Source organism: Orcinus orca, chromosome 19, assembly GCF_937001465.1.
Source record: "Orcinus orca chromosome 19, mOrcOrc1.1, whole genome shotgun sequence".
Classification (NCBI taxonomy): domain Eukaryota; kingdom Metazoa; phylum Chordata; class Mammalia; order Artiodactyla; family Delphinidae; genus Orcinus; species Orcinus orca.
The window spans coordinates 49,806,950-49,831,519 of record NC_064577.1 but is presented as its reverse complement, the minus strand read 5'-3'; the positions used below and the strand labels follow the sequence as shown (position 1 = coordinate 49,831,519).

At 34.8% G+C, this 24,570-nt stretch overlaps 1 protein-coding gene across 1 annotated transcript in view; it reads left to right on the top strand.

The window, feature by feature from the left end:
- Positions 1-23,888, top strand: part of BRIP1 (BRCA1 interacting helicase 1) — a 196,288-nt gene extending 172,400 nt beyond the window's left edge. The window contains 5 exon segments of the mRNA XM_033431634.2: positions 17,469-17,551; positions 19,799-20,032; positions 21,567-22,078; positions 22,080-22,292; positions 22,294-23,888. Of these exon segments, the coding sequence (XP_033287525.1) occupies positions 17,469-17,551; positions 19,799-20,032; positions 21,567-22,078; positions 22,080-22,292; positions 22,294-22,371 (1,120 nt within the window). The 3' untranslated portion in view covers positions 22,372-23,888.
- The last annotated feature ends 682 nt before the right edge of the window (positions 23,889-24,570 follow it).

Sequence of the window (24,570 nt, the reverse complement as noted above, 5' to 3'; positions counted from 1 at the left end):
GCAGTATGAAAACAATGGAAAAAAGAGAAGGTGAAACCTTTTTCTCAGAACTGTTTTGTTAACTTAAATGCCTTTCTGCCATAGGACACTTTAAACATAAACCAAAATATATTAGCACCCTGACTTTGCATTGATTTTCAACACTGTTATATAATATTGGCAATATACATCTTCCTATCCTGCCCAATTTTATGGTTGGTCTGATGCCTCAGAACCTATGGATTACTTTAAAATATCACACAAGAACGTCATATAAAATTTAGATTTTTAATGTCCCTATGGAATAATCAAACCTTTATGTTAATTTTCACCCCCCTTTCAAAATCCCATGATAGTTAAGGAATAAAAATGTCAAACCTATAAAGTTGAAAAGAGTGGGAGAAGAGGCAATGACAGATGAGCTGTCAATAAATTTTGAACACTGGAAAACAGATGAATAATTGAATGACTTAGCAGGCAAGAGAAAGCTGAAATTTAAATCTGTAATCATGAAAGCTAACAAGATCTTCCAGATTCAAGCATGGAAAAGCTTAGGACTTGAGGGTACTCTAAGGTGTTGGTTAAAGCACTGTTAAACTAAAGAGGATTGGTTACAAGTTAGTATATGTAGTAGTTAGACAGCCCCCTCCCCCACCCAGGTTTACTCTCTGGATAGAATGAACTAGAGAATCTGTATATTCTTTAACTACAGTTACAGCTAAGGATGTATTAAAGATGTGGGGTAAGAAAAGTCTACCTACTGAATGTGAGAGCTCCATTCTCTTTTTCTTCTCAGCTCTGAGTAGGCTGACAATCAATCTTATATCTTCACGGCAGGAAAGTACAGTGTTCCTGTCTAAGAAAACGGACCACCCCATGAATAAGGGCCTACAGATAGTAACAAAGTGGCCCTGTTCCTACCTTACTGCAAGTCTCCCAGCCTATAAGTCTCACCCATGTACACAAAGCTACCAATCAGCACTTTAGTGCCTTACTCTTAAATAAGTGCATGGAGTCTTCACCAGATATTCAAAGAATGTCTGTAATATGAAAAACAGAGACCAAAACAATACCAACGAAACAAAAGCAGGGTGGAATAACTTGTAGAAAACAGAAACAGTGCAGTAGGAAAGAAGTTGGCAAACTTTTTCTGTAAAGGGCCAGATAAGTACGTATTTTATGTTTTTCAGGCCACATACAGTCTGCATCCACATTCTTCTTTGTTTTTTCTTTAACCTTTAAAATGTAAATACCATTCCTAGATTGCAGGCTATACAAAAACATGATATGGACCAGATTTTCCCTGTGGACTATAGTTTGCCAACTGTTGGATAAAAGAAAACTTTAAAAAATTTTATCAGTAATACCCATAGGGGGAGGTAAGATATTGCCTCCATAAAACAAGAACAGAAAATAAGAAAAAACTCCTAGACATTAATATGGTAGCAACAAATTTTAAATGCAGAATTGGGCTTAGGAGAGAAAATTGAAATTTCCCACATCCAAAAATCAAAGAGAAAGAAAATGGGAAAGAATAACTAGAAAATTAGAGGATCAGTATGCAAGAAACAACTTCTGATAAATAGGAGCTCCATATGAAGAGACTAGAGAAAATAAAGAAAGAAACATGTCAAAGGAATAATTCAAGAAAAATGCTCAGAATTGAAGGACATACTTTCCTGATGAAAGCATCCACTCAAGCACCAGTAAAGGGGGAAAAGCTACAAAGCTCCTCACTATGCAGTTTCAAAGTACCCAAGGTAAAGAAAAGGTCCTGAAACCTTCCAGGGAGAAAAAGAGAACTCTCATACAAAAGATACAGAATCAGTATTGAAACAGACTTCTAAAAAGCAACACTAGAAGTTGAAAGACAGTTGAAAATTATCTTCAATTATTTGAGGGAAATTTTTGACTTGCAATCTAAGTTCTTAGCAATGCAAATGATCAATAAACTGTAAGACAGACTAAAGCATTCAGTATTCAATATTAAAGGACCTAAACATTTGCTTCAAATGCACACTTTCTCAGGATCCAACTGAAAGATATTCTCCAACAAAGAAGAGAAAATTCAGAAAGAGGAATACCAAGGATGCAGGAAACTGGAGTTCCAACCCAGAAAAGTGAAATTCCCAAAACAACCAAGGAAGAAAGCTCTGGGATGAATCTGTGTGGCAGTCCCATAGTAGTTAGTCTAGATTGGTTTTTTTTTTGTTTTTTTTTTTTTTTGCTGTAGGTGAGCCTCTCACTGTTGTGGCCTCTCCGGTTGCGGAGCACAGGCTCCGGACACGCAGGCTCAGCGGCCATGGCTCACGGGCCCAGCCGCTCTGCGGCATGTGGGATCTTCCCAGACCGGGGCACGAACTCGTGTCTCCTGCATCGGCAGGCGGACTCTCAACCACTGCGCCACCAGGGAAGCCCCTAGATTGGTTTTTGAGGATGGAAGGTTTTGCCCTTATTGAGAAAAATTCTTGCAGCTGTGACAAAGTGGGAATTAATTAATGATAGAAACATAGAAAATTAAGCAAAAAAGGAAAGAGGGAGAGTTATTAACTCCAAGGCAGACAAAAACGTCTTATATGGGAAAGGACATGTAATCATACTGGATCATGTAATTCACCTTTAAATGGTAATCCACTGAATATTGATTTACAAAAGAATTGTGATATAATGCTGCTGGAAGAATGGAGAGGTAGTGAAGTTATCAGTGATGTGAGATAAACATCTTTTGTAGGAAGAGTCAGTAAATGATTTCTAATGGTTAAAAACCAGGAAGTAGTAGTAGTATGTTATTTAGAAATATGGAGGCAAATGACCACAAGAACTATGTAAAATATTTTCAATTACTTGTTTCAGAGATTGGGAATTGGAGATGTGGTGTGGGTAGGCAAAAGAAAATTCTGTTTTTATTAAAACAATTATAATACTATTTGACTTTTAAACTATGCTTGTGTATTTGATTAAAAATTAAAATTTACAAGCTAAAATTAACTTTTTAAAGAGTCTGGAGATTGGTTCAAGATGGCAGAGTAGAAGGACATACTCTCATTCTTTCGAGAACACCAGAATCACAACTAACTGCTGAACAGTCATCGACAGGAAGACACTGGAACTCACCAAAAAAGATACCCCACGTGCAAAGACAAAGAGGCTGCAGTGAGACAGGAGGGGCGCTATCACAATAAAATCAAATCCCATAACTGCTGGGTGGGTGACTGACAAACTGGAGAACACTTATACCACAGAAGTCCACCCACTGGAGTGAAGGTTCTGAGCCACACGTCAGACTTCCCAACCTGGGGGCCTGGCAACGGGAGGAGAAATTCCTAGAGAATCAGACTTTGAAGGCTAGTGGGATTTGATTGCAAGACTTCGGCAGGACTGGGGGAAACAGAGACTCCACTCCTGGAGGGCACACACAAAGTAGTGTGCGCATCAGGACCCAAGGGAAGAAGCAGTGACCCAATAGGAGACTGAGCTAGACCTACCTGCCAGTGTTGGAGGATCTCCTGTGGAGGTGGGGACAGCTGTGGCTCACCAAGGGACAAGGACACTGGCAGCAGAAGTTCTGGGAAGGACTCCTTGGTGTGAGCCCTTCCCAGAGTCCACCATTGGCCCCCACCAAAGAGCCTGGGTAGGCTCCAGTGTTGGGTCGCCTCAGGCCAAACACCCAACAGGGAGGGAACTCAGCCCCACCCATCAGCAGACAAGGGGATTAAAGTTTTACTGAGCTCTGCCCACAAGAGCAACAGCCAGCTCTACCCACCACCAGTCCCTCCCATCAGGAAGCTTCCACAAGCCTCTTAGATAGCCTCATCCACCAGAGGGCAGACAGCAGAAGCAAGAAGAACTGCAGTCATGCAGCCTGTGGAACAAAAACCACATTCACAGAAAGATAGACAAGATGAAAAGTCAGAGGGCTATGTCCAGATGAAGGAACAAGATAAAACCCCAGAAAAACAACTAAATGAAGTGGAGAAAGGCAACCTTCCAGAAAAAGAATTCAGAATAATGATAGTGAAAATAATCCAGGACCTCGGAAAAAGAATGGAGGCAAAGATCAAGAAGATGCAAGAAATGTTTAACAAAGATCTAGAAGAATTAAAGAACAAACAAACAGAGATGAGCAATACAATAACTGAAATGAAAACTACACTAGAAGGAATCAATAGCAGAATAACCAAGGCAGAAGAACGGATAAGTGACCTGGAAGACAGAATGGTGGAATTCACTGCCATGTAACAGAATAAAGAAAAAAGAATGAAAAGAAATGAAGACAGCCTAAGAGACCTCTGGGACAACATGAAATGCAACAACATTCACGTTATAGGGGTCCCAGAAGGAGAAGAGAGAGAGCAAGGACCCGAGAAAATATTTGAAGAGATTATAGTCGAAAACTTCCCTAACGTGGGAAAGGAAATAGCCACCCAAGTCCAGGAAACACAGAGTCCCATACAGGATAAACCCAAGTAGAAACACGCCGAGACACATAGTAATCAAATTGGCAAAAATTAAAGATAGAAAAATTATTGAAAGCAGCAAGGGAAAAATGACAAATAACATACAAGGGAACTCTCATAAGGTTAACAGCTGATTTCTCAGCAGAAACTCTACAAGCCAGAAGGGAGTGGCATGATATACTTAAAGTGATGAAAGGGAAGGGCCTACAACCAAGATTACTCTACCAAACGAGGATCTCATTCAGATTTGATGGAGAAATCAAAAGCTTTACAGACAAGCAAAAGCTAAGAGAATTCATCACCACCAAACCAGCTGTACAACAAATGCTAGAGGAACTTCTGTAAGTGGGAAACACAAGAAAAGGACCTACAAAAACAAATGCAAAACAATTAAGAAAATGGTCATAGGAACATACATATCGATAATTACCTTAAATGTGAATAGATTAAATGTTCCAACCAAAAGACACAGGCTTACTGAATGGGTACAAAAACAAGACCCATATATATGCTGTCTACAAGAGACCCACTTCAGACCTAGGGACACATACAGACTGAAAGTGAGGGGATGGAAAAAGATATTCCATACAAATGGAAATCAAAAGAAAGCTGAAGTAGCAATACTCATATCAGATAAAATAGACTTTAAAGAATGTTACAAGAGACAAGGAAGGACATTACGTAATGATCAAGGGATCAATTCAAGAAGAAGGTATAACAATTATAAATATATATGCACCCAACATAGGAGCACCTCAATACATAAGGCAACTGCTAACAGCTCTAAAAGAGGAAATCCCATAACTGCAGTAACACAATAATAGTGGGGGACTTTAACACCTCACTTACACCAATGGACAGATCATCCAAAATGAAAATTAATAAGGAAACACAAGCTTTAAATGACACAGTAGACCAGATATATTTAATTGATATTTATAGGACATTCCATCCAAAAACAGCAGATTACCCTTTCTTCTCAAGTGCACACGGAATGTTCTCCAGGATAGATTACATCTTGGGTCACAAATCAAGCCTCAGTAAATTTAAGAAAATTGAAATCATATCAAGCATCATTTCTGACCACAATGCTATGAGATTAGAAATCAATTAGAAGGAAAAATATGTAAAAAACACAAACACATGGAAACTAAACAATACATTTCTAAATAACCAAGAGATCACTAAATAAATCAAAGAGGAAATCAAAAAATACCTAAAGACAAATGACAATGAAAACACGACGGTCCAAAACCTATGGGATGCAGCAAAAGCAGTTCTAAGAGGAAAGTTTATAGCTATACAAGCCTACCTCAAGAAACAAGAAAAATCTCAAATAAACAATCTAACATTACACCTAAAGGAACTAGAGAAAGAAGAACAAACTAAACCCAAAGTTAGCAGAAGGAAAAATATAAATATCAGAGCAGAAATAAATGAATTAGAAACAAAGAAAACAGTAGCAAAGACCAATAAAACTAAAAGCTGGTTCTTTGAGAAGATAAAATTGATAAACCATTAGCTAGACTCATCAAGAAAAAGAAGGAGAGGACTGAAATCAATAAAATTAGAAATGAAAAAGGAGAAGTTACAACAGACACCACAGAAGTACAAAGCATCCTAAGAGACTACTACAGGCAACTCTATGCCAATAAAATGGACAACCTGGAAGAAATGGACAGATTCTTAGGTATAACCTGCCAAGACTGAACCAGGAAGAATTAGAAAATATGAACAGACCAATCACAAGTAATGAAATTGAAACTGTGATTTAAAATCTTCCAACAAACAAAAGTCCAGGACCAGATGGCTTTACAGGTGAATTCTATCAAACATTTAGAGAAGAGCTAACACCTATTCTTCTCAAAATCTTCCATTCAAAAAAATTGCAGAGGAAGGAAAACTCCCCAACTCATTCTGTGAGGCCACCATCACCCTGATAACCAAAACGAAACATACTACAAAAAAAGAAAATTAAAGACCAATATAACTGATAAATATACATGCAAAAATCCTCAACAAAATACTAGCAAACAGTATCTAACAACACATTAAAGGGATCATACACCATGAGCAAGTGGGATTTATCCCAGAGATGCAAGGATTCTTCAGTATACGCAGATCAATCAATGTGATACACCATATTAACAAATTGAAGAATCAAAACATATGATCATCTCAATAGATGCAGAAATAGCTTTTCACAAAATTCAACACCCATTTATGATAAAAACTCTCCAGAAAGTGGGCATAGAGGGAACCTACCTCAACATAATAAAGGCCATATATGACAAACCCACAACAAACATCATTCTCAATGGTGAAAAACTGAAAGCATTTCCTGTAAGATCAGGAACAAGACAAGGATGTCCACCCTCACCACTATTATTCAACATAGTTTTGGAAGTCCTAGCCATGGCAATCAGAGAAGAAAAAGAAATAAAAGGAATAGAAATTGGAAAAGAAGAAGTAAAACTGTCACTGTTAGCAGATGACATAATACTATACATAGAGAATCCTAAAGATGCCACCAGAAAACTACTAGAGCTAATCAATGAATTTGGTAAAGTTGCAGGATACAAAATTTATGCACAGAAATCTGTTGCATTCCTATACACTAATGATGAAAAATCTGAAAGAGAAATTAAGGAACCACTCCCATTTACCATTGCGACAAAAAGAATAAAATACCTAGGAATAAACCTACCTAGGGAGACAAAAGACCTGTATGCAGAAAACTATAAGACACTGATGAAAGAAATTAAAGATGATACCAGCAGATAGAGAGATATACCATGTTCTTGGACTGGAAGTATCAATATTGTGAAAATGACTATACAAAAGCAATCTACCCAAAGCAACCTGCAGATTCAGTGAAATCCCTGTCAAATTACCAATGGCATTTTTTACAGAACTAGAATAAAAAATCTCAAAATTTGTATGGAGACACAAAAGATCCCGAATAGCCAAAGCAGTCTTGAGGGAAAAAAACAGAGCTGGAGGAATCAGACTCCCTGACTTCAGACTATACTACAAACCTACAGTAATCAAGACAGTATGGTACTGGCACAAGAACCGAAATATAGATCAATGGAACAGGATAGAACGCCCAGAGATAAACCCACGCATCTGTGGTCAACTAATCTATGACAGAGGAGACAAGGATATACAATGGAGAAAAGACAGTCTCTTCAGTAATTGGTGCTGGGAAAACTGGACAGCTACATTTAAAAGAATGAAATTAGAACACTCCCTAACACCATACACAAAAATAAACTCAAACTGGACTAGAGACCTAAGTGTAAGACCGGGCACTGTAAAACTCTTAGAGGAAAACATCGGAAGAACACTCTTTGACATAAATCACAGCAAGATATTTTTTGATCCACCTCCAGAGTAATGGAAATAAAAATAAACAAATGGGACCTAATGAAACTTAAAAGCTTTTGCACAGCAAAGGAGACCATAAACAAGACAAAAAGACAACCCTCAGAATGGGAGAAATATTTGCAAATGTATCATCGGACAAAGGATTAATCTCCAAAATATATAAACAGCTCATGCAGCTCGATATTAAAAGAACAAACAACCAATCCAAAAATGGGCAGAAGACCTAAATAGACATTTCTCCATAGAAGACATACAGATGGCCAAGAAGCACATGAAAAGCTGCTCAACATCACTAATTATTAGAGAAATGCAAATCAAAACTACAATGAGGTATCACCTCACACCAGTTAGAATGGGCATCATCAGAAGATCTACAAACAGCAAATGCTGGAGAGGGTGTGGAGAAAAGGGAACCCTCTTGCACTGTTGGTGGGAATGTAAATTGATACAGCCACTATGGAGAACAGTACGGAGGTTCCTTAAAAAACTAAAAATAGAATTACCGTATAACCCAGCAATCCCACTACTGGGCATATACCCTGAGAAAACCATAATTCAAAAAGACACATGCACCCCAATGTTCATTGCAGCACTATTTACAATAGCCAGGTTATGGAAGCAACCTAAATGCCCATTGACAGACGAATGTGTAAAGAAGATGTACATATATACAATGGAATATTATTCAGTCATAAGAAGGAAGGAAATTGGGTCATTTGTAGATACATGGATGCATCTAGAGACTGTCATACAGAGTGAAGTAAGTCAGAAAGAGAAAAACAAATATCGTATATTTACGCATATATGTGGAACCCAGAAAATGGTACAGATGAACTGGTTTGCAGAGCAGAAACTGAGACACAGAAGTAGAGAACAAACATATGGACACCAAGGGGGCAAAGCGGCAGGTGGTGGGGGTTGTGGTGTGATGGATTGGGAGATTGGAATTGACATGTATACACTGATGTGTATAAAATGGATGACTCATAAGAAAATAAATAAATAAACATTAAAAAAATAAAGAGTCTGGAGGTTTCAATTCTAGATAAGATGGAGTAAGTACATTCTGTACTGTCTTTAAAAGCTAGACAGAATGCATGGAGCAGCTATTTGAGTACCGTGAAAAGTGAATAATAGTAGACAGATTGCGGAAGAAGACCAGAATTCAAAATACCAATGAACTGGTTGGAATAACTATATTAATATCAGGACAAAGTAGAATTAAGAGGAAAGAATATTATTGGGGTGTTAGAAGAAAATTTACATAATGATGAAAGGGTCAATTTATCAGAAAGACATAACAATCCTAAATGTGTATGCACCTAAAAATAGAGCTTCAAAATACATGACACAAAAGCTGACATCTGAATAGAGAAATAGACAAATCCACAAGCATGGTTGGAGACTTTAAAATTCCTCTCTCAGTAATAGATAGAAGTAGTAAACAGAAAACCAATAAAGAGATGGAAGACTTAAACAATATTATTAGCCAGCTAGATTGAATTGACATTATAGAGCACTCCACCCAACAATAGCAGAATAAACACAAGGAATATGTACCAATTTAGACAATATCCTGGGTGATAAACTTAAAATTTTTTTTAAGGATTTGAAATCATAGTGTGTTCTTTGATCATGCTGCAAATAAACAAACTAGAAGTCAATAACAAAAATAACGTAAAAATGTTCAAGTACTTGGAAATTAATAACATCTTTAAAAATCCATAGGAAAAACAGGATGTCTTAGGATAATTAGAAAATATTGTGAACTCACCAGAAATGAAAATCATCATATCAAAATTTGTGGACCACAGGTATAGCAGAGCTCACTGGGAAATTTATATCATTAAATGTTTATTTTCAGAAACAAAGATCTCTAATCAGTTATCTAAACTTCTACCTTAAGAAGCTAGAAAAGAAGAGCAAAATAAATGTAAAGCAAACAGAAAAAAGAAAAGAATATAAGTCAGTGAAACTAAAAAATCAATAAAATCCATTTTTAAAGCAATCAATAAAATCTACTGACTTATAGGTAAACTGACAAAAAAAAAAAAGCCGCAAATTGCCAATATCTGGAATAAAGGAGGTGATATTACTACATATCCTGCAGACATTCAAAGGATAATATGGGGAAATTTTTACCTGTCTCAGAGCTCACTTAAGCAGTTGTTTAACTTCACAGCTTCCTGAGACAATGAATGAAAATTGGGACAAATAACAAACTAACTGAAAAGCTTAAAGAGAAAAGCTGGGAAATGAGATTTCCATGGGGGCTTTAAAAGTTCCAACATATTCCTGAGACTCTAGTAGGAATGTTTAGGACTGTGCACATGACCAGGGATGTGCACATGCTCATAAGACCTGAGAAGGTCCTAAGCTGTCACCTCTGTGTGACCTTGAGGCTCTGCTGAAGCAGGAAGTAAAGACTAAGGTAGAGTTTTTGCCTGCCTGATCAAGGCTCAAAAATGTATCCAAAAACACATGCAAAGCCTCTTGGCAAAGAATGGGAGACTGTGGATTCCAGATGTTTAAGGAAATCTCTGTCTAATCATTAGCTGACCACTAAGCTGACCTAGCAATGGTCACACATGACAGAATACAGACTTTACAAAATGATTTCAGAAAAGTCACAGCAACAACAACAGCAGCATCAACAACAAAAATCCTTGGGGAGGGAGAAAGAATCTGATTTCTACAGTTGCCAGATTACATTATTTAAAATGTACTCTTTTCAACAAAAATTATGGCATGTGCAAAGAAGAATATATTCCCCATACACAGGGGAGAAAGCAGTCAATAAGAATTATCCCTAAGGGAGTCCAGATGTTGTAGTTAGTATATAAAGCTATTTTAAATGTGATCAAGGAACCAAGGAAATTATGTCTAAAGAGCTATAGGAAACTATGAGAATGATGTTTCACCAGATGGAGAATATCAATAGTTAGATAGAATTTTTAAAAAAAAAAAAAAAACCTAATGGAAATTCTGTAGTTGAAACCTACAATAAGTGAAATGAAAAATTTAGTAGAGGGGCTCAACAGCAGTTTTGAGCAGGAAGAAGAAAGAATTGGTTTCCAGTCTGAGGAACAGAAAGAAAAAGAATGAAGAATAATTAAGATAGCCTCAGGAACCTGTACAACCCCATCAAGCATACCAACATACACATAAAGAGAGTCTTAGAGGGAGAGAAGAGAGAGAAAGAAACAAAGATTTTTTTGAAAAAGTAATGGCTGGAAACTTCCCTAATTTGGTGACACATCTAATTTGATGACACATCTAAGAAAATCAGAAAACTCCAATAGTTTGAACTCAAAGAGATCCATACATAGAAATGTCATGATCAAGCTGTCAAAAGACAAAGAGAGAATCTAGAAAGCAGCAAGAGAAAAACAACTCATTATACAAGGTATCCTCAATAATTTAAGCAGATTTCTCACTGGAAGCCATGGAGAGAAGAAAGCAGTGAAATGACATGTTTAAAACGCCAAAAGAAAAAGACTGTCAGTTGAATCTATATCTAACAAAACTATCCTTCAAAAATTAAGGAGAAAGTAGAACATTTCCAAATAAACAAAAACAGAGAATTAATCTCTAGAAAACTTATTGTACAAGAAATACTAAAGGGAGTCTTTTTCTGGCTGAAATGAAAGGACACTAACCAGTAACTATATCCACATGAAGAAATAAAGAGCATCTGTAAAGGTAATTTCATAGGTAGATATAAAAAACAATATAACTTGTTTTTGTTTTTGTTTTTTTTGCGGTATGTGGGCCTCTTACTGTTGTGGCCTGTCCCGTTGCGGAGCACAGGCTCAGTGGCCATGGCTCACAGGCCCAGCTGCTCCGCGGCATGTGGGATCTTCCCGGACCAGGGCACGAACCCATGTCCCCTGCATCGGCAGGCGGACTCTCAACCACTGTGCCACCAGGCAAGCCCAATATAACTATATTTTAATAACTTTTTCTCCTGTTTGATTTTTGAAAACAACTGCATAAAGCAATAAACTTAAGTCTGTGGTAATAGGCATTGTATTGGCAGTCCCAAAGACGATGTTTAGGTTCAGTTATTCACCAGGAGCAGTGATAGACTCAGCATATAGCTGTATGCACACCTAGGATTTATTACAGTGAAAGGATACAAAGCAAAAACAGCAAAGGGAATAGGCACATGGGCAAACTCCAGGGGAAGCCAGGTACAATCTTCCGAGGGTCCTCTCTCAATGGAGTCACACAGGGCACACTTAGTTTCCCAGCAACGAATTGTGGTAACGTGTGAAATAATAGCCAATCGGGAGAGCTTGTTAGAGACTCAGCACCCGGTTTTTGTATTTGGGCTGGTCGTATAGGCAGACTCTGCCTAACATTTCCCCAAAGTCTAGACTCTCAGAAGCAAAGCAGGTGTTCAGCATTAACCATATTTTTCCACAGACATTGTAGACACAGTGAGATTTTCTTTTAGTTAGTGATTGGAACCCTCCCTGAAATCTAAACACCAACCAAGGGCTACCTTATATTCAGGCCTTTCTAGGGATAAGCAACTTGGCCTGCTGTATTAACTCTTTTCTGCACAGGTGTACAATGTTTAAAGTTATAATTTATATTAAAGTAATAGCACAAGGGCTGGGGGGAAGAAACAGAGTTATACAGGAGCAGTGTTTTTGTATACTACTGAAATTAAGTTGCTATCAATCCAAAATAGATTTTTATAAATTAAGGTGTTTATTATAATCCTCAAAGCAACCATTAATAAAATAACTCAAATATCTGTTGCACACAGAAGAAGGCAGTAATGAAGGAATAGTGGAAGAACAATAACAAAAAAGACAGAAAACAAATAGTAAAGTGGATATTTGCAAAATAGCTAAGTAAATTCTACCTTATCAGTAATTACATTAAGTGTAAATGGACTAAGCACTCCAATCAAAAGAAAAAGATTGGCAAAATGAATTTTTTTAAAAAGAACATGATCCAACTTTATGCTGCCTGAAAGATAAATTCTTTGGTTAAAAAACACAACTAGATCAAGTGTAAACAGAAAAAGACATGCAAGCAGTAAACAAAAGACAACTGATTTGGTTCTACTAATACCAGACAAAATAACCTTTTTGTTACTAGAGATTTTCTAATAAAATTTTCACTCCATTAATTCAACAGTTATAGTTGGAGACTTTAATACCCCACTTTCAATAATGGATAGAACAGTTAGAAAGAAAAACAACAGAAAAGGAAAGTCTTGAACAGCACTATAAACCAACAATTACAAACCTAACATATTTATTACACTCTACCCTACAATAACAGAATGCACATTCTTCTTAAGTGTACATGACACATACTTCAGGATAGACCATATGTTAGGCTACAGAATAAATTTCAATACATTTTAAATGGTTAAAATCATAGAAAGTATCTTTTCTGATCACAGTGGAATGATAGTATAAATCAGTAACAGACAGAAAATTTAAAAACTTATAAATACGTGGAAATTAAAGAACATACTCCTAACCAGTGGATCAAAGAAGAAATCAAAAGGGAGATTAGAAAATACCTTGTGATAAATGAATATGATAACACAGTGTACCAAAATTTTGAGGGTAGAGTGAAAGCAGTGCTCAGAGAGAAATTTATTTTTATAAATGCCTATATTAAAAAAAAAAAGAATATCTGAAATCAGTACTCTAACCTTCTACCTTAAGGAATTAAGGAAAGAAGGGCAAATCAAACCCAAGGCAAGCAGATCAAAGGAATAGTAGAGATTAGAATGGAAATAAAGGAAATAGAAAATAAAGTAGAAAAAGTCAGGGTAACAAAAGTTGGCTCTTTGAAAAGATCAAGAAAATTGACATTTAACTAGACTGACCAAGAAAAAATGCAGAAAGGACTCAAATTACTAAAATTAGGAATGAAAGAGGGGTTGTTACTGCCAAACTTACAGAAATATAAAGCATTATAAGAGAATACTTGAACAATTGTATGACAACAAAATAGATAATTTAGATAAGTTGGACAAATTCAGGACTTCCCTGGTGGCACAGTTGTTAAGAATCCTCCTGCCAATGCAGGGGACACACGTTAAAGCCCTGGCCTGGGAAGATCCCACATGCTGTGGAGCAGCTAAGCCTGTGTGCCACAACTACTGAGCCTGTGCTCTAGAGCCCGCAGTTCACAACTACTGAGCCCACATGCCACAACTAATGAAGCCTGTGTGCCGAGAGCCCATGCTCAGCAACAAGAGAAGCCACCAGCCCCTGCTCGCAGCAATTAGAGAAAGCCCATGTGCAGCAATGAAGACCCAACATGGCCAAAAATAAAAAGATAATAAATAAATTTATTTTTTTAAAAAAAAGATGGACAAATTCATAGAAAGACACAGCTATGGAAACTGACACTCAAGCAGTAGAATGTCTGAATAGATCTATAACAAGTGAAGAGGTGGAAGAATTAGTAATATGAAAATTTCACACAAAGAAAAGCCCAGGAAAGAATGACTCCACTGATGAATTCTAGCAAACATTTAAAGAGAATCCTTTACAAACGCTTAGGAAAAATAGAACAGGAAACATGTACCAGTTTATTCCATGAGGCCAGTGTTGCCTGATACCAAAAGTAATCAAAGACATCACAAGAAAGCTACAGAGCAGTATCTCTTATGGTTATAGATGCAAAAATCCTCAACAGAAAAGTAGAACACTGAATCCAGCAACTTACTAAAAGGATTGTACACAGTGACCAAGTGGAATTTATCTCAGGACTACAAGGTGGTTCAACACCCTGCCAGTTTATTGGTTCAGCTAAAATCAGTGTAACACCATATTAAAGTACAAAAACCACAAGATCATCTCAAGATGAGAAAAAGCAATTGACAATATAACACTCAACAAAGTAGGAATAGCAGGTACTTCCTAAACCTTAAAGGGCATCTATGCATACAATAGTTAACATCATACTGAATGGTGAAAGTTATCATTTTTCTCTTAAGTGTGAGAATAAAATAAGGATGGCCACTCTCACCACTTGTATTCATTTTTGTGTTGGAGGTTCTAGCTAGGGCAATTAGGCAAGAAAAAGAAATAAAAGGTATCCAGACTGGAAAAGAAGTAAAATTATCTTTAAATTTGCAAATGACGTGATATTCTACATAGAAATACTAAGGAATCCATAAAAAATAACTATTTAGAACTAAAACAAGTTCAGCAAAGTTATAGGATGCATATTCACTATACAAATATCAGTTACATTTTTATACACCAGCAATGAACAATCCAAAAATGAAATCAAGTTAATTCCATTTACAGTAGCATCAAAAAGAGCAAGATACTTAGAAATAACTTTAATGAAAGTACCCTGAAAGCTTCAAAATATTGTTGAAAGAAATTTCTAAATAAATGGGAGAATTCCATGATGACAGATTGGAAAACATTATTATTAAGATAACATTCTCCCCCAAATTGATCTACAGATTTAATATAATCCCAACCAGAATTCCAACTGGATTGGGTGCAGAAATTGAGAAGCTGATCCTAAAATTCATATGGAAATTGAAAGAGACCCAGAATAGCCCCAAAAAATTTGAAAAAGAAGAACAAAACTGGAGAACTGACAATTCTCAATTTCAAACTTACTGCAAAACTACAGTAATCAAGACTGTATTGTATTGATGTAATACAGACATGTAGAACAAGGGGTAAAATTGAGGGTCCAGAAACAAACCCATGCATTTACAGTGAATGGATTTTTGACAAAAGTGTCAAGACAATTTAATGAGGAAAGAATAGTCTTTTTCACAGATAATTCTTGGATAATTGGATATCCACCTGGAAAGGAATGAAGTTAGACCCCTACCTCACACCATATACAAAAGTTAACTCAAAATGGATCAAAGACTAACAAGGTATAAATTTTCTTGACCTTGGATTAGGCAACGGTTTCTAAAATATTTGCAAATCATGTATCTGATAAGGGTCTTATATCCAGAATATATAAAGAACTCTTACAGTTCAACAATAAAAATATAAATAATGCAATTTTAATTTGGACCAATAACTTAAATAGACATTTCTCCAAAAAAGGATACACACGTGACCATTGTGCACATGAAAAGATGCAGAACATCATTAGTCATTAGGGAAATGCACATCAAAACCAGAGTGAAATACCACTTCATACCTCCTGGTACATCTATTGAAAAAGATGGACAGTAACAAGTGTTGGTGAAGCTATGGAGAAATTGGAAATCTCATACATAGCTAATGGAAATGTAAAATTATGTGACTGCTTTGGAAAAAAAAAAATGTAGCAGTTCCTCTAAAAGTTAAACGTAGAGTTATACAACCTAGCAATTCTATTCCTAAGTATATACCCAAAAGAATTTTTTAAATGTATCCATATAAAAACTTGTACACAAATGTTTATAGTAGCATTATTCATAATAGTCAAAAGGTGGAAACAACCCAAATGCCCATTAACTTATGAATGGATAAATTATGGTATATCCATATAATGGAATATTATTCAGCCATAAGAAGGAACAAAGTACTGATGCATGATACAAGTAACCTTGAAAACATCATGCTAAGTGAAAGAAGCCAGACACAAAATGACATATATGATTCTAGTTATATGAAGTGTCCAAAATAGGTATATCTATAGAGACAGAAAGTAGATTATGGTTGCAAGGGGTTAGGGGGAATGATCTGGGTAATTGGGAGTGACTAATGGGCATGGGGTTTCTTTTTGGTGAGGTAAAAATGTTCTGTAATAGACAGTGGTATAGGTTGCAGAACCTTGTAAATGTAACCACTGAATTTTATTTTTAATTTTTTTTTTATGCAGCAGGTCCTTGTTAGCCATCAATTTTATACACATCAGTGTATACATGTCAATCCCAATCGCCCAATTCATCACACCACCACCCCCACCACCACCACCCCCCACTGCTTTCCCCCCTTGGTGTCCATATGTTTATTCTCTACATCTGTGTCTCAATTTCTGCCCTGCAAACTGAAAAACCACTAAATTTTAAAATTTTTAATAATGTTTAAAATTTTAAAAATTAGCAAATTGAACCCAACAATCTATGAAAAGAATAATGCACATGACCATAATGGTTATTCTAGGGATGAAAGAAAGGCAAGCTCAGTATTTGAAATTTTGCCAGTATAATCCACCATGTTAACAGTCTAAAAAGAACAACTACATGATTATATCAATTGGTGCAAAAATTTTTTTACAAACTTATTCATTTATGATAAAAACTTGTTAAACCCGAATAAAAGTTATGTACATAAAATCTACAGCTAATATAATACTTAAGGTAAAAAATATTGTGTGTGTAAAGAATGTTTTGGGAAATATTTTCTATAATTTTTTTGTCTTTCAAAATAGAATGCATGTAACATTTTTGGGTATGTTATCAGTAGTTGGCAAAAGTAGGAGAGTTTTTAATACATCTACTTTGGTACATTGTACTGAGTAGTTTCTAAAAACTTTACTCATAATAATGACTTTGATTAAAGGACATGTCATTGATTTTGATACCTGACAGACACATCATTGATTTTCTCAACCTTCTGTCTGTCCCACTAGAAATGTGGCTTTATTTTCACTGTTACATTTATTTCATTTTCTCCCTATTTTTTATAGGTGTATTCGACACAAAAATGATTGGGGAGCTCTTATTCTAGTGGATGATCGCTTCAGGAGTAACCCAAGTCGATACATATCTGGTAAGATTCTCTGCTGGGCTTAGAGTACGAATTAGTAACAATCTTTGGTATTTAATGACTTCTATTTTTAAAGCAAAGAATTGGATAGAGAATTTGAATTACTAGATCGAACATGGAAAAATTCACATTGACTGGAAATCTAGCCTTTTAATGCTTCTGTGTTTACAAAAAAATCTTTATAGAGGAGAATCTGGTTACTGATGTAGTATTAATCAATCAAGATCCTTCAATTTCACCAGAATGTGGGATTTGATTCAGTAACATAGCAATAATTTATTTACCATTGTCAGGGAAAAAGCTGTTCCACAGAAATGAGTTTTCCAAGAAATATTAAGTTTTTACATTTAAGCACACAAGCAATCCTTTGGTGCTTAGGATTCTTTTTATTCTTTCATTCTGGATTATTTGAGTTTTATTGTTGTATGTGTGTGTGTTTGTTTGTTTAGAAATGCTTCAGTTGTTACAGAGTTTATATTAGAGCTAGTATTTTCTAAAAAGAAAAAAAAGCACCACTGCATGCTGCAAGATCAAGTACATGGTCATTTTTCTCCACTCAAATGAACAAATACTGTGTGCCTATAGTTTTCATCCGAATTAATACCAGGAATCCATCTGTTATTAAAGAACTGTTGGAAGTACTTGCGTTTTTGTTATCTTTAGAGCTAAAAAGTTCATACCATACTATAATGAAAAGATGCTAATTTTTTAATTTGTTTCAGATTAGCTGTCTATGGGTATGGACTCTACTTTTTATATTTCAGAGCCTAATTATTATATTTGGTTCAATATTAAAACATATCCACCTGGATTGAAGCAGGAAACGCTGTTTTATTAGTCTTTTCTTCTCTTTCCCTGTAAAGCAAGCCAAGGCCAAGATATAACCAAAAACAAATGTTAAGTGCTTATGTTTAGTCAGCAGGTGGAGCTCAGATTCTTTCAAGTTTTCAAAAGCAAACTGACATTTTACACTGAAAAGGCTTTCTTTGATCACAAAAAGTTCGAAATGAAAGCAATAACTATAACGCTAAAATTTTTCAATTTGGGAAATTTTCATATTCTTATTTGGTATAATTATTTTCCCCAAGCAAACAAGAATAAAGAACTTTAAAGAAATGCTGTTTAAGTTTTTTTTTCTTATTTTAAAATCTAGAACTGAAATTTTTACCTTGTAGTTCAGATTTGTTGAGAGATTTTTTTGAATTAAGTATTTTCCATTATTTTCTGTAAGGTTTTTATTTTTTCTGAGACTCATAAACTTTGAAATCTTATCTAGGCAATACAGCACAACAACATACAAATTCCATTTGATGACTAATTTTTGTTTAAATTCAACATGCAAAAGAATAGTTGATAGAAAAGCTCCATTAAACAAAAAAACTAAAGGAATGTATTTGAAATGAAAGAATAATAGTTCAAGTTGCTTGAAGCCCTGTCTTACCTTCCTCTCAACTTAAAATACCATAGTGACTTTTTAAATTACTCCAAAAGATGATGTTTTAGTAACATCAGCAGAGAATATTTATTTTCTAAAGTCCAAATATCTGAATTTCATTCTGAAGTGAGTCATACTCCAAAACACCTTATACTGTTAATATGGTTTATTTTTATGCAGTTTTCACATGTCACAGGGTCAAACCTTGTCCCTTACAACTTGATTATTTATATATTAAAAAATAATTATGTAATAAATATTCAGATAGGACATGATTTGCCCATAAAACAGTGTTATTCCTTTTACTCCCAGAATAGTTTGATATATTTGGAATTGGAAGGAGAAGGGAAACAAACAAACAAACAAAAAAACTATGAGACTGTGATCTTGAATTTATTTTTGCTAAAGGAGTCAAATTTAAAAGTCGGAATAAAAGATTGTGTTTAGAACTTGTATTTTCTCTGCAATTAAAAGGTAGGTAATTTTTTGTGGGGAATTATGATAAAATTAAATTTGCCTTATTCCCCAGTTATTCTTAATTGACAAATAATATTTTCCCATCTCCATTCTACTCCCACTGCCTCTTCCCTCCATCCAGTTGGCAATCACTGCATGTAAAGAGAAATGCTACTGATACAAGAGCCTATTGTACACACGAAGGTAAAAAGGCAGGAAAAATGTAGAGAACCACCCTGTATCCTCTAAATTCAAAGTAGATTACCTCACCAGAGAAGTTATCTAATTTTTTTTTCTTAATACATAATATCTTCACTGAATAACCAAAGTTTCTTTGCTGGGTTGACTTTTTGCCTTAGGACTTTCTAAGTGGGTTCGGCAGCTGATTCAGCACCATTCAACCTTTGAGAGTGCGCTGGAGTCCTTGGCTGAATTTTCCAAAAGGCACCGAAAGGTCATTGATGTATACAAAGAAGAGAGAAAATCTGTACAGGACAATGAGTCTCCGCTTACAGTGGCTTGTTTGAAGGATAATACCTCAACTTATTTATTAGAAGCAGCAAGCCATCTATCACCAGAATATCCTAGGGAAGGTAAAGTAAAAATGTGTCTAAGAGCTACAGTGTCCTAAAATGATAGATAAAAGTCCATCTTTACCAAGAGACATCATCTCCAGAAAGGAGAAAAATATGAAAAGTTCTAACCATTTACATTTGGTAGAGAAGTCTTTCATTGTGTTTAGTGAAATGATATTTGTTATGCTACAGATTAATGTCCTTAAATATGTTGGTTATTATAAGGTGTTATCATAAAATAATTTGTATCAGAATGGGAACAAATTTTTGAGGAGATCTACACATATTTTCTGGTTTTCCACTTAGAAGCTTTGCCACTAACTAACTTTGTGACCCCCACTCCCGAGCAAGTCAGTTAACTTTTTGAGTCTTAATAGAAGGGATATCTGCCTACCTATCCCTCCAGGTTGGGTTGTAAAGATCTAATAAGATGATAAATGTCACAACATTGTAAAGCACTATGCAAATGGTAATGTTTTTCTAAAGGTGATATTAAAAATTGACCTAATTTATAGATAATTGTCTTAACATGAATTTCTTATTTTAGAGAAGTGAGAGTCATGTATTCTAAATGATAAAAAAATAATATTTTAAAATATCAGAATATACTGGATTAAAATATAATTTAGAAAATTAAAATATAGTTTAAAATATATTAGAATATAATACATCAGGGATTAGCAAACTATGGCCTGCGGACCAAATTCGGCCTGCTGTTTTTGTAAGTAAAATTTAATGGAATACAGTCACACCCAATCATTTATATATTGTACACAACAATAGAGTTGAGTAGTTGTATGTATTCCACTAGAACAGCATAATTGAGTAGTTGCAACAGATACAATGTGATCCACAAAGCCTAAAATATTTACTGTCTGGCCTATTATAGAAAAAGTTTGTCAAACTGTTCTGTATCATTGGATATCATTTTAATTGTTTTAATTAATATATAATAGTAGTTTAATATATTACTTTTTAAATATTTTATAGTATATGCTTCTATCCTAGCTAAATGTCATAGTGAATTCTAGGCCATTATACTGATAATCAGGAAAGCTAGGTTCTAGTCCAGGTCTGATTACCAACCAATTCTATAACTTTAAGCAAATAACTTAGTCTTGGTGGCTGTCAGTTTCCTTAAGGGAATTAGTCTAGGTCAGTTTTTCTCAATCACTGGTGAGTGGATTTTTAAGGCATTTTTACAGCCTGTTCCCTCCTTTACTCATCCTTCTTCCTCTTCCTTTTTACCATTTCTTTTCTTGTTCACTTCTGAGGTCCCTGGTGTGGAATTTGATAGTTTACCAGACAGCATTATAACTTGGGCTGGGAACAACTGGAGACCTAAGATTCCTTTCAGAGTTAACATGTTGTGCTTGAAGATGGCTTGCTTAGAATGCTTCCATTCTAAGATGGAAGTCCTGCTACTACCTGTTATGGGCTCTCAATTATGTATCCTATACAGTTATTTCAGTATTTCTAACAAAAATTGTTTTAATATAACAAATATTACATTAGGAACAGAAAGTTAACACTCATATCTTTGTATTTGTAGATGATCCATTATTATTGGAAGAGTCTGCCCAGGCAGTAGGAGCAGAAAAAATTGTGATTTCCAGATCCACAAGCCCAACCTTCAACAAACAAACAAACAGAGTTAGCTGGTCTGGCAGTAATTTTCTGGAACAGTATCTTACTGGTAAAATTCTGACTGGAACACCTAAGTTTAGGTCATCAGAGGACTGTGCCTCTAATTCTTCCACTTTCAAAACAGAAAAGGGACGTGAAGCAGTTTTGCCACTCACTGATAAATATGAGTCCTCCTCTCTGACAGTAAACACATCAGTTGGACCATGCCCTCAATCGGAAACCATTGTTCCATCAATAAAGATTAATGCTACTCTCCTGAATTCAGAAGATCCAGACATTCTGTTATCTCTAGTAAGTGAAGAAGCTGAACTTTCTACTTCAAATACAGAAGCAGAGGATGAATCTATCTATTTTACACCCGAACTTTATGATCCCATAGATACAAATGAAGAAAAGAATGAAGTAGTTGGAACTGATAAGAGACAACAGATTGGCTAATAATTCAAATTGCATTTTAGCTGAAGATCTTTTTGAAATTAAAACTATGAAAGGAATGGATTCAGTCAGAGAAATGAAAGCTGAGGATTGCACAGGCACAAAGTTGAATAGACTCACACATATTAAAGAAAGTAAAGTTGATGACATTGGTAGTAATGTAAAAATGACTCATATAAATGAATTGGAACTGGGAAAAAACTCATGAAACGGATATAAAGAACTTTAAACAGTCTCCTCCCAAAAATAAAGATGTGTTCCCTGGTGTTAGGTAGTAATACTTAACTGTCAAGGTATAAAAACATGTCGTCATGCTTATATTAAACTCTATTGTAAATGATAATTTGTACATTGGATAAGTGACATAGCTTTTTTTTTTAATTTGAGATATATAATTCACTTTAATCCAAAGTCTATATTATGTTCAGAAATATAAGTTTTACTATTCTCAAGTTTTGATAAATTGATTCATAAAAAATATTTTCCTCCAAGTCTTCCTTAGCTAAATGCAATATTAAATTAATCAATCTGGAAGATATGTAGTTTCCTAAGGCACTTTAAATTTCACATAAATATTTGTATTTTGTAGTCCTCTTCATCCATTTTTTTTCATACTGATGTATAAAAATTAATAGCAATCTAATCCAGTTACCCCTCAGTCATGTTTCACTGTAGATTTTACCTCAGATCAGTCTGAGGTTTTTTTTTTTTAGAAATCAGTTTTCTTGAAAAGTATATTCCTGTATTAAACTGCCTACTTACAAGTAATTAAGAATTAAGGAAGAAAACTACATGTATTTTTAATTGAAATTGTTTTACATTTTTGTTTGTTAAATCAAAACCAAGCATGTTTTAAACAAATTTATGTAAAATTATGCCAAATGAAGGACTCCAAATTTTCAATTCTAATTATTTAGCTTCATCACCATTGCGGAAAAAAGTGACATGTTCTAGCATAAAGGCTTTAGTTATGCAACTAAGATAGAAAACTTCAAATATAAATTTAATAAGTAAAGCTAAACATGTAACTGTAGCTGAAAAATGTTACCTTATAGCCCAGTAAGCTTTTCTGTAAATTTTGACTCTTGGTTTTTGTGAATGAAGCTGCACTTCTGATCAAAAATGGTTATAAAAGTAGCTCTTCTCTGACATCATTCCAAAAATACATTCACCAGTCTTTTCCAAGAAACATCTGTTACTCAATAGACATTTAGCCTTCTTGGAGTGATTTGAATCGAAATTTTATGAGCTGTTCAAGTTGTTGATGCGGTTTATTATTTTCAAGTCAAAATTCTCAGCAGTCAGGTATCTTTTATATTCATTTGGAACAATGATTTATTATATATGCATATGTTTACTTTCATTTTGATGACATTTATATTGAATACAGCTTAATTGTTTCTATAACATTGGATGTTACAACTCTAAGCATAGTTCAAAGAAATTTAAATTGATAATTTACCAGTTAAAGAATTTATCTGCAGATTGGGATATATTCAGTCCCACCTAGTATTAGATCTTTTTCTTAGGTGATCAGTAAAAAGTTTCAAGCACTGGATTAGAAGGTAATTTTTAAATTGTTTTGAAAGGGTGAAATCATTTGTCATCTTTGGAACAGTTCTTAATCCACACATCAAGGGTGGTGTGGTAGTAGAAAAAATACCAGGTGGAAGACAAGAGACTTGGGCTCTATTCTTGGCTCTGCCACTAATTTGCTAAGTCATGTTGGCAATCACCATGCCTTTTGGGGAATTAGTTTCATCTGTGAAATGTGTACTTTAGTACTATAAAATCATGCAAATCCCTTTCAGCTTTAAAAATCCATAATTTAAAGGAATATATGTTGATATTTTATTCTGAATAAATTTTCATTTGCTTTGGTTGCAAAATGCTTAAAATAAAGCAAACCATTTGTATAAAAGGTAACATGAATAATTGTATGAATATGTACATAATAACTTGGGAAGCAAGTATTTATTTTACCAGTGCTGCAATTAAAATATTTTTGAATCCTTAAAATTGCCCTTAGAAGATTTGGTAAACTACCTGAGAAAAATCAAACACATTATTTTTTAGTGTTATTATCCAGCTTGATCTCAAATACCATCCCTTTCCCTAGATATAATTTATTCTTTCCAAAATCTAATTCTCTCCAAGGCTAAAAATTTCCATTACTGAGAATGTACATAGAGATGTGGCACAAGCTTTTAGTAATTCCAAGAGGTGCTTCAAAAATTTTGTACAATGGTATCATGGTTGAATCAGGTATATAGTCTCCTCAGATCACAGCCTTGACCAGGTTGGTATTGCAAGAAGTAAAGTCTAGCCTTTATAAAGAGTGTGAGGTAAAACATTTTCATTAGTGATAAAATACTTTTTAAAGAGATGTTTTAGAAAGTTTAAGTTAAAACATGTAAAAGCATTTAAAAGAGTATCTGGCACATGGCAAGCCCTCAATTATTACTTGGTAAATC